The 11,944-nt window shown below is 40.8% G+C and overlaps 1 protein-coding gene across 3 annotated transcripts in view; it reads right to left on the bottom strand.

Annotated features, from left to right (window-relative positions):
• Positions 1-1,303: 1,303 nt before the first annotated feature.
• Positions 1,304-11,944, bottom strand: part of tafa5a (TAFA chemokine like family member 5a) — a 178,924-nt gene continuing 168,283 nt past the window's right edge. For all 3 annotated transcript variants that reach the window (XM_055905937.1, XM_055905940.1, XM_055905938.1), the window contains exons 4-5: positions 8,866-9,066; positions 1,304-3,124 (exon numbers count right to left, since the gene is read on the bottom strand). In XM_055905937.1, the coding sequence (XP_055761912.1) occupies positions 9,058-9,066 (9 nt within the window). In that variant the 3' untranslated portion in view covers positions 1,304-3,124; positions 8,866-9,057. The remainder of the gene's footprint in view (positions 3,125-8,865; positions 9,067-11,944) is intronic.

The raw sequence follows: 11,944 nt of genomic DNA, 5'->3' as shown, positions 1-11,944 counted from the left end.
TACGGCAAAGACATTATCGCAAGCTGTCTTTTGTACCTCTAGGAGAAACTCCTCATTGTACTTTGCTCTAATCAAATTAAAATGTGTATGAGACACGACTCCTCCGAACATCACACCGAACCTCCGGGATACGGGAGAGATTATTGAAATTCAATCAGATGTAATTAAATATTTACAACCGTCTTGACAATCGCAGGCTACACACGCACATCACACACGGACACAAACACACACACACACACACAAACACAAATGAAAAACCCACGGATCCTTTCAGGAAACTCACTTCTCATTTGCATCCTATGAAAACTCCTCTGTCAACAACAGCTGTATTAATCTCCAGCTGGTGTTGGTGGAACAGGCTGATCCAGTCAGTCAGGATTAGGAAGGAACGTCAGTCATCCAGCCAGCCAGCTAGTCAGACTGGTCCCAGTCAGTAAGTCAATGAAAGTCAGTCTGTCGGACTGAACAGCAGAGAGCCAAGTGTGGATAAGAGAAATTCAGCATCTGGATCTTAACAAGTTGGAGGTTCATCTGGAAGGTATAGGCCTTCACTCAGAGCCTAACACACGACCTTTGAAGCCTCTTTGAAGCCTCTGTGAAGCCCCTGGCTGAAAACCAGGACCTTGGACAGTACCACCTAATGTAGCAGGAGTCTGGTTATATGGTGCTGTCCAAGGGACTGGTATCATCTCTTTGTATGTGTTTTCACTTGCATTAGATCCGTAGCCCGTTGCAGGGTAACCCGTTACAGGATAACCCTTTGCAGGGTAGCCCTTTGCAGGGAAACCCTTTGCAAATTCTTTAGCATCATAATCTTGCAGTTCATTAAATATTGACCAGGTGTACTGCTCTGCATATATACAGTATATTGTTGTATAATTATGGAATCCCTTCCACCATAATACATACAGCCAGCAGCATACACATATGGAGTGAGTCAGACTATTATTTCTGTCCTAACTGTCTGAGCAAATGCCTTAATCAACTCTGCATCAATACATTCATATGCATATGTTATTATAATCAAATCCCATTGAGACTGTCTATAAATCATTTGATTTGGTTTACTTATGTATATCAGGTGTTTACCTATTAGATATGTATGAGGAACTTACATGTGGACAATTAGACACTTTAAAGTAGATGGTCTAGAAGAAAAGAAACAACTTTTGTCTGTCAGTTTTTGGCATATAGAATAGAATAATTAAATTAACGTAATACAAAATAAGGTATGATGAATCTTACTTCCTTGAATAAATTGGATGACTTTGAAAACCAAACCGTCTATATTAGCAAGTGATGGTTCTTTCATGTCTTTCATTTATTCTTCAAATATTTCATGATAAAAAGTATCTCATGTAAATGATTCGAAAACTTTTCCCACAATGCCTCCCTTCTTCGCGTGTCATCATCATCTTCGTCTCTCAGGACTGGAGGTCAGCATTGTGCGACAAACACAAGCACAAAAAATAAATGAGATATTATAGAGAAATGAGTAAGTATTCCACGCCTTTCACAATGCAATACTGCAGCAATCAGCAGGATCCAAAGGCTGCTCATTGACTAAAGTGACAAAATCTCTGTCTGTGATGAGCTCAATTTTTGATAGATAGTGACTCTCAGGCCGGAATTCAATCAGTTGCATTGAGGGTTCAGTCAGATTGTTTATGCTGTGTCAGAGTTGTTAACCACATTAAAACCGTACACTGCAAGACACTCTCACAGGCATCTGTAAAATATTACCATTAAATATTTAAACATAACTCAAGAGCATTTTTTCCTTTATCTGTGATTGATAGATTGGGAGATTAGAGGTATGAGAGGGGAGAAGCTACTTGTCATGAGAACAGAAAGAGAGCAGGACAAACCAGCGTTAGAGAGCTTGTTTTTCACGTTCTATGGCTGCCATTTTGTGACCACGTTATTCATGTCGAATAAGGTTCTCTACAAAGGTACAACATATAAAACTGTTAAATATATACGTTTTAGGCCTTTCAAAATACATTTAATGCAATTTGTCTTTTCACCACCCGCCCGCCTCAATCAGAAATGACAGTTTCAATATTCTCTTTTCGCCTCATTGATGATCAGTAGTTTTGCTCTTTTACCGTTTTTACCAACCATGCTTATTGCAATGTGTCCCAATTTGTAGCTTTTGAAAAATGCTAATCAGATTTTTTTTAATACATAGATATATGTTTACCTATATCTCCAGTTTCAAAATACAGTGGGTGGGTTTAGTCAGAGAACAAAATGCCAGCAAAGTGTTTAAAGGTAACTCCTTTGATTTGTATGCGTGTCCCACGAGACTCTATAGTCCATGTTCAGAATGACATAAAGCCCAACATCTACAGCTATGAGGGCCGTCATTGTTGTGGAGCGAGAAAAACAGGTATCCATTTCTCTTTCCTAATCTGGTCCATCTCGTCTCACAATAAACTGTAATTTTTTTCCCCCTCTTTGGTCTATAAAAATATGGAGAGTGCCAAAGGTGTACTCCTCCAGCAGAAGGCTATTCACAGCAGAGCACAGGGCGAGCAGTGAGCATGTCATCCGGTCCAGTCTGGTCCATAGTCTGGATAAATCCAGTCCAACGTTTGGTCCAGTCCATAGTCTGGCGCCTGGTCAGACACATCAGAAAGCCTCGGGCCAGGTTCACAATAATCCTCTTCTTTGGGATACATCTCTCTGTCCCATTGCAGTCTAACAGAAGCAGGTATGGTTGAAGTAAGTGGTAGTCCTCTGTCCATGAACATTAGCAGACAGGAGCTGAACAGTACAGTAGTCGATCTAAATGGCTCCATAGACACCACTCTCTCCCTCTCTGGACAAGGCGCTGATGGAAACCAGACCTCCACGGCACTAGAGGGTTCTGCTCATTTACAAAGCAGACGGACGCTAATAGAAGGGGGCAGACGGGACGTGTTGATCCAATGACAGACAGTGGGGTATCTACAGCAGATGGTCATTGGTTGGTTGGAGCCGAAGAGGGGTGGAGCCAGGAGTCAGGGCACAGGAAACATGAAATAGCTTCTCCAGAGTCAAAGATGAGACCTCGCTCTCGACTTCAAGTGCCCCCAAACCCTCCAGTGTTGGCTGTCGTTGACTGTGTTTAAGAGACCTGCAGATCAACGAGAACACAAGTTCTGTCAGAGTACAGGATAATCAATGCTAGCTAATCACAGACGATCCTTAAACAATGCTAAGTTGCTTCAAAACTTCAAAACATGCTAAATAAATCAATGCTTGTGGTAGAAGTTGCCCAGGCCATAACCACAGACAGATCTAGGATTAGATTACCAAATGCCAAATCTCAAATGTTGACATTGAAGGGGGTGAAGAATACCTTGGACGAGTTGTTAGGGTCCACATCTACCTACTCCGCAATGACTGTCCCTAAATGAACGTTGTATATTTCACTCCCATTATTCCCATAATAGATACTGTATGTGGAACGTATTCAAATGTCTACAGCTCTGAAAGGAAGTTATGAAGAAATTAGACAGTCCCATACTAATCATTGTCAACAACAGTATGTTCTGGCACTCAAATATTGTGAATTCTGCCGGGGCATTAAACCATAGTAACAAAAACAAGTCTTACAGTGCAGAACTGTAAAACAATTAATCAGCCTCACAGAAGAAATCTGGAGAGAGAAAGAAAAGTGTAGCTGGTCGGCACGCCATCTGGCCTATGTGTGGTCTCCAGCCAACGTGATATAGGCATTGATGCTTTCCAAGATTGCCGGGGCTGCTTCATTTCTAATAATGAACCCTTGACAATTACACAGAGTGCAAATTGCCATGAAAGGGGGCAGGTGTTAGATTAAAAATGGGGATATCTGGGGATAAAAACAACAGGAATGGAGCAATCAGCAACTAAATGAACCTGCGTCATTTAATAGGATAATGTCACAGTGTAGTGTACTCAGTGGCTGCAGAGGAGCAGGTATGGAGGGAATGACCCAAGAGTATCCGGGCTAAGAAGAGGGGCATGTCTCCCACTAATACACCCAGTGCAGCACCAGCCAACCTGGCAATTAGCGCCATTAGAGATGCTGTACTGTTGCCGCGTCATTATGCCAGTGACAGTCACGCTGCCCTCTAGTGGTAAAATAAGGTTTGCACTGAGACTGCATTACAGTAACACAGTGGACGGAATAGACAACGATGGGGTGGTGGTGGTATGACATGGAAATTAAGCATTAATTTGTTTGTTTGTTGGTTCATTCATTTGTTGATTTATTTGTTTGTTTGTTCGTTCTTTCGTTAATGAATGAATTAATCCATCCATCCATCCATTCATTCAACATAGGCTAATGGTGAAAACATGGTAGCCTAGTACAGTAGTGGCAGGGTGTCTCTGTGATATCTCAGGAGAATTTGAATGCAAATGATTTTAAATAGACCGCAGGCAGTGAGACTCTGTCTGTGTTGGCTTCCCTTTCTCTTCCACTACAATATCTCTCTCACACTGGCCGTGGTGAAATATAATATTGCAAATCTTGCACTCAAATCTGATCTCTATAAAAATGGAAACTGGCTATTAATGTATAACATGATTATTGAATAGGTTTACATAGAAAATATGTTATTTCTTAATCTTATACTGGGGAAAGGGGTGATACCTAGTCAGTTGGACAACTGAATGCCTTCAACTGAAATATGTCTTCCACATGTAACCCAACCCCTCTGAATCAGAGGACTGTATCTCCGGGAACAGATTTCTGATGCTTAGGAGAATACTAAAGGCAATCCTGCTGGCCAAAAATATATATTCTGCTTTAGGTGCCCAACGTTCAGGGTGACCCAAAACAAGAGCATCAATGACATGTTACTTTATTGACAATAGCACAAGGTGTAGCATTTTCACGGAACAAATGTTTTTAGGACGCGACAGACCTTCGGGGGAAATTCAAATGGCGTGAACTACTGTGCTGTTACAGGGAAATAGAACAAAACAATCAATAGCTATCAGTATTCTCTTGAATAAGAAAAACAACGTATGGAAATAAAATATGGCTTGAGGCCATATTTTGATGCCTCTCTCGCTCTCGCTCTCTCTAATAAAGGCTGATTTGTGCCCTAAAATAGTAATAAAGGGATAATATGATTTAGATTGATAAGTGGCAGAGCGTGTAACTAGGCCTATATTAAAGTGCCTGAGGAAGATGTGATCAAATGATTGAGGTGAGGTACTATAGGATAGACACGTTAGTATGATTTAGATTGATAACAGAGAACGTAGGACTAGTAGAATCAGTGCATGAGGAAGATGTGATCAAATGCTACCAGGGCTGATTGAGGATCTTTATGTTAGACGTGTGTGTTTGATGTTCCCCAGACACTCCCCGTGGTCTCGCAGGAGAAGAAAGTTCAAAGCTATCAGTGCTGTTATCTTAATCAGCGCTTTCATATTACATTTCCTCCACACATCAAATAAACTAACGCTGTTTAAAGCCCCGTGTAAATACACATCACACAGTGTACAGCACATTAGGTCTCCAGAGATCAAAGTTTGTGTTTGTGTACAGTATGTTCACTTTTATTCCACCGTGACTAACTTTGGGAAACCCTGTTTTAGGGTACAAATTGGAAATATAAAAAGGTACAATCATCACAGTTTCACTCTCAAAAAAGGGGTACAATGTAAAAGTACATTTCTGTTGCAAATGTGTACGATAATTATTACCATCATCATACTTTCCTGCATGCTCTACTGCCGGTGGATAAAAAAAAGTTTTTAATATCTGTGTTTTTGCATGTACATTCATTGATTGATTCGTTTTGCTACACAAAGATAAATAACATACATTTTTCTAAACTAAACCAATACGTTTGAACGATTTTTTGCATCCGTTACTGAAATGGTTGTTCAAGTTTAAAATGGCTTACAGTGCATTCAGAAAGTATTTATACCCCCTGACTTTTTCTGCATTTTGTTGTTTCACAACCTGAGTTTAAAATGGATTAAATTGTCACTGGCCTACACACAATACCCCATAATGTCAAAGTGGTATTACGTTTTTGGAAATTCTTACAAATGTATTAATGAAAATCTGAAATGTCTTGAGTCAATAAGTATTCAACCCCTTTGTTTCAGCACTCCAAAATATGTTCAGGAGTAAAAATGTGATTAACAAGTAATAATAATTTGCATGGATTCACTCTGTGTGCAATATTCGTGTTTAACATGATTTTTGAATGACTGCCTCATCTCTGTACCCCACACATACAATAATCTGTAAGGTCACTCAGTCAAGCAGTGAATGTAAAACACAGATTCAACCACAAAGACTAGGGAGGTTTTCCAATGCCTCGCAAACAAGGGCTCCTATCGGTAAATGGGTAAAAATGAAAAAAAGCAGACATTGAATATCTCTTTGAGAATGGTGATGTTATTAATTACACTTTGGATGGTGTATCAATACACCCAGTCACAACAAAGATACTGTACAGGCATCCATCTTAACTCAGTTGCCAGAGAGGAAGGAAACCGCTCAGGAATTTCAGCAAGGACAATGGTGACTTTAAAAAAGTGTGTGGTTGTGTTAGGAGAAAACTGAGGATGGATCAAGACTAATTACGTAACTGACAGAATGAAAAGATGAAAGCCTGTACAGAATAAAAATATTCCAAAACATGCATCCTGTTTGCAAAAAGGCACGAAGGTAATACTGCATAAAACATGGCAAAGCAATTAACACTTTGTATACAGAGCAAAAAGTTATGTTTGGAACAAATCCAATAGAACACATTACTAAGTACCACCTCCCAAATGTTCAAGCATAGTGGTGGCTGCATCATGTTATGGGAATGCTTGTAATCGTTAAGGACTGGGGAGTTTTCTGGAAAAATGTTTTACGTAATGGAGCTAAGCACATGCAAAATACTAGAAGAAAATCTGGTTCAGTCTGCTTTTTACCAGACACTGGGAGATGAATTCACCTTTCAGCAGGACAATAACCTAAAACACAAGGCCAAATCTATGCTGGAGTTGCTTACCAAGAAGACAGGGAATGTTCCTGAGTGACCAAGTTACAGTTTTGTGTTTTGTGCTACAGTGCTTTAAATTCTATGAAAAAACCTGCAAATGGTTGTCTAGTAATGATCAACAACCAATTCGACAGAGCTTGAAGAATTTTGAATAAGAACAATGGGAAAATGTTGCACAATCCAGGTGTGGAAAGCTCTTAGAGATTTACCCAGAAAGAGCTGTACAGCTCTAATCTCTGCCAAAGGTGCTTCTACAAAGTATTGACTCAGGGGTGTGAATACTTTTGTAAATTAGATATTTCTGTATTTCATTATCAATTCATTTGCAAAACAATCTAAAAACATATTTTTACTTTGTCATTATGGGGTATTGTGTGTAGATGGGTGAGTGAAAAAAAAAATCTATTTAATACATGTTGAATTCAGGCTGTAAAACAACAAAATGTGAAATAAGTCAAGGGGTATGAATACTTTCTGAAGGCACTGTAGGTAGTCTCCTCACACTGTTTCTAACCCTGACTGTCTTCATGAATGCAGGTTGCATATGAATACAAATTCTAATTGTTGGATATCCTAACGTTGGCTGGATTCCAATAGGAATTACAAATCACTTGGCAAGCCAGCATAATGTGACTTGAAGGTAGGATTGCAAAATTCTTGTACATTTCCTAAGCTTTACAGAAATCCTGGTTGGAAAAGGAAAGCCCTCAACTATGATTTTATGAACATCTCTTAATCTTGGAACTTCGCAAACGTACTTGCAAGGTCTGATGTGGACAGTAATATATGAGTTTCGGGCCACTGTGTTAGGGTAAAGGTAAGCCTCAGAATAAGGCCTTATGAGATATGTAATGTATTATCATAAAGACTTTCATTTTAATGATAATATACACCGAGGAACTCACTTGCTGAAAGCCACAGGACTGAAAACAAACTAATTCTACAACCATGCCACTAACAAATACAGTCATGGATGGTAACTCTACAATTAATCTAAAAGTACAAAGGAGGGTACCACTCCAATCACAAATGGTTGTTCAACTTTAGGAACAAATCTAATCCTTTTTTTCTGAGTGTAGGGAGCATTAGTAAGTTGGCTATTTTTGCTATTCTATTCAGTATCATCTCACTCACCACCTAATGTTTATGTCTTTAAGGGCTTTCAGCCCACGTAACTACAATTAGTCCGAACCTAGACATACCGTACTGTCTGAGATACATATAGGATGACTGAATCAACAGACAGTAAACATAAACAAAACATAAACCGAGACGGAGACTATCGACTGTACAGTTTGTTCTTTACAAATAATATTGTGAAAAAGCACTGTCTTGCTTTACAACTGGCTTCATTCATTTTCATGACAAGATAAGTCAAATTTACTCAGAGACTTTTCTGTTTCATCAAGACATACTGGCAGTATCTAGACCAGTCTATACGGTTCTGGTCGTATACTGTGTGCCTGTGTGTGTGTGGTGTCTCGTTCATTCCTCTGTGTGGATACAAGGCTCTGTAATGGGTGTAATAATTTAAAAACAACATACAGTATGAGACATGTCAATATAATGGGATAGAACTCAATGGCTCTTCCTAATGCTATACACATGGATTTTTTGTTGTTGCAAAACGGACTCTGGGGGCCTTTGAGCTCAAGGCGAGGAGTTTCTACACTTCAATAGAAATAGAATTGCAACACTAATATATTATATTATATTATTACCAGTGTATCTTAGTGCACACTTGTCAACATCATGCTGCTACACTATCACTCTGCCAGAATCATAAAAACAACATTGGTTAGGTTCGACGTTTGTTTCCCCGTTATGTTTTGATGCCAATTCCTGTGTTGATGGATTCATTCTGTACCTTGCTTCGTGGATAATGCCCACCATGGTTTAGAGTTGGTTGTGTAGGTTGCTCATGTCTGTAGTAATGGACCAGTGGTGGTGGTGGTGGTGGTTGGTGGTATGGGCTGAGGCTGTCTGTCATGGTCACCAATGCTCTCCTCCGCCATGGTACTGTCAGCGGAATGGAGGGCCCCCAGGGACTCCAGTCACGTCATAGAGCCTGGAGGGAAATCACAGAGAGGAGGAAGGGGAAGGAGTCATTTAGTCGCTTTCAAACCAGAGTGTGACCACAATTGACCAATAGATTTGGAGCAATATGCCCCACAGGTCAAAAGCCTACTGTGCAGCTACCGTAAAGAATAATACAATAACAAAAAAAGAAATCGATGTGAGATCTCTCTACAAGTTTTCCAAACCATGAAATACTTTTCCAAATGAAGGAGGTGACACGTGTGTGTGTGTGTGTGTGTGTGTGTGTGTGTGTGTGTGTGTGTGTGTGTGTGTGTGTGTGTGTGTGTGTGTGTGTGTGTGTGTGTGTGTGTGTGTGTGTGTGTGTGTGTGTGTGTGTGTGTGTGTGTGTGTGTGTGTGTGTGTGTGTGTGTGTGTGTGTGTGTGTGTGTGTGTGTGTGTGTGTGTGTGAGAGAGAGTAAGTGTGTGGGTGTGTGTGAGGGTATGTGCCTCTTTCTAGCTCATGGTTTGAATCATGCACGGCTCCTCCATGCAGTCTCAGGGAGGGAGGCTTGGCGGCGGCGGTGGCTAATGGTTTGCAGCGGCTGAGTCTGTTTGCATGGCAGTCGGAGCATCTGTCCTCTCTGCAGTGATTCTGTTCAAGCCTCAACTGGATGTGTCCTGCACGGCATGCCAGCCATGTGTGTGTGTGTTCTGTCGTACCAGCCGGGCCCAAAGGGATCAATTACACAGCAAGGCAAGGCAGGCCGTATCGTATCAAACCCTGCACTACCAGCACCACACCGCCGGGAATCATTCCAGTATACACAGCCTATAGTACTATACAGCCACTCTAATGAGTTAGCTAGGACTGGGACCATGGATGATCCAAATCCAAGGGATGCGTTACACACTCTGTTCAACACAGTCATACAGTATAAATACACTCTTAGAAAAAAGAGAACACGTTTTTTTTTCCCCTAAGAGGGTAGTGTGTGCGAATATAAACCAAAAAAATGTATTCCCATTCAAAATAATTTTTTCCCTAACCTCTAAACCTAATCATAACCCTTAACCTCAAAATGCTAACCCTAAAACTAAACCTAACTTCTAAATCTAACCCTTAACCCCGATTGTAACTCTAACCCTCATTGCAACCCTAACTCCTAAGCCTAAAAAATATTTTTTCCTTGTGAGGTCCGGCGAAGTGTCAGAAATGTTTTTCTTGTTTACTTTCCCTGTGTGGACCCCACCCACCCACCCACCCACCCACACCCACACCCACACCCACACACACACCAATTAGATATCACAAAATTGGGGTTAAAAAAAAACACTGTGGGATCATCCTTTCCTCACCATTTTCTCCTAACACACTGAGTCCTTCACTTCCTTGATTAGCAACCTCTCCACACCACGTCTGCTGCTGTGAAACAGCCCTGATTACAGTGTGGTGCATAATCACAGGCTTTCTCTCAGTGGATGCCACCGACACCACTCTCTATTATGTAGTTAAATACCCCAATCAGGAGCGAGCTAATGGATTCACTGATTAAATTCATCAACTGCCACTTAAGAGGCTACCCCTCTATGTATGGTATAATCAGTGTGTGTGTGTGTGTGTGTGTGTGTGTGTGTGTGTGTATTTTAGTTTATTAGGATCCGCATTAGCTAATGCACATGTAGCAGCTACTCTTCCTGGGGTCCACACACAACGCACTGTGACAGTTAAAGACATAGGTATAGTGCATTTGTGTGTATGTACGCGTGTACGCGTGGCTACCCCTCCATGTATGGTAGAATCAGTGTGTGAAGACGAGAAGTGGCAAGTGCCTTTTAGGCCGACAAAAGAAAGTGTGTGTGTGTGTGTGTGTGTGTGTGTGTGTGTGTGTGTGTGTGTGTGTGTGTGTGTGTGTGTGTGTGTGTGTGTGTGTGTGTGTGTGTGTGTGTGTGTGTGTGTGTGTGTGTGTGTGTGTGTGTGTGTGTGTGTGTGTGTGTGTGTGTGTGTGTGTGCGTGCGTGTGTGTGTGTGTTTGTGGTGCTAAAGAGTTTTCACTGAGTCAGAAGGTTCAATTGAGACGAGCCTCATTCTCCATTTTTTGGACTCAATGTTTGTTCTAAATGGAACTTAAAGTCTGAACAAATCTTTGAGAAATGAGTTGGATAACACGTGAATGTTTTGGTAAGGCTTTGAGGGATAGCGTTTAGCTGAGGAAGTGTTACATGAATGCGCATGGCTTGGATATGCTGTATACTGCGCTGCTGTATTCACCTCAGGAACCACTGCATGGTGTTCCCAAAGAAGTTTTCCGCCAGGAGAAAGCAAGTTCATGCATTTATCACTTCCTGCCAAGATGAAATGGTCTCTTGAAAACCGCAGCCTTCTCACAAAGGTAAAATGGTCCAGAACCATGAAAGACAATGGCCACAACCTGATGTGTTCCAATTTGAAAAAAATTGTATCTGTCAGACTGATGGGTTCAAGCTTTTTCTTCCCCCTTCTTGTCTCTCTCTCTCTCTCTTCCTTTGCCTTCTCCCAAACTCCTTTGAATTGCTTATCCTATTAAATTGTCAAGAAATATTGTCAGATATAACCTAAGGTGATTCTTCTCTTTAACTTATTTTTCCCAGCATGCATTTGTTCCCTGTGATGAGAAAGAGTGAAGGAGAGACAGTTCTCTGTTTTATCTGCCAGTACAATGGAGGAGACAATAATGTGAAGCATCCACAGAGAGAGAAAGAGAGAGAGAGAGAAAAAGAGAGAGAGAGAGCAATAAGCAATTTAGCTTAAAGAAATTTAGCTGAAAGAAGGTACCAAGGATGACTGCTGAAACTAATATTATATCACCATCAGAGAGATGTCTCTGAAATGCAGTTAACCATGTTAGACATTAGCGTGTGTGAGAAATACACATTTAAATCCTCTGTGGG

This window comes from Salvelinus fontinalis, chromosome 39 (genome assembly GCF_029448725.1).
Source record: "Salvelinus fontinalis isolate EN_2023a chromosome 39, ASM2944872v1, whole genome shotgun sequence".
NCBI lineage: Eukaryota > Metazoa > Chordata > Actinopteri > Salmoniformes > Salmonidae > Salvelinus > Salvelinus fontinalis.
The sequence above is the reverse complement of the archived record's forward strand: the minus strand, read 5'-3'. Positions and strand labels throughout refer to the sequence as shown.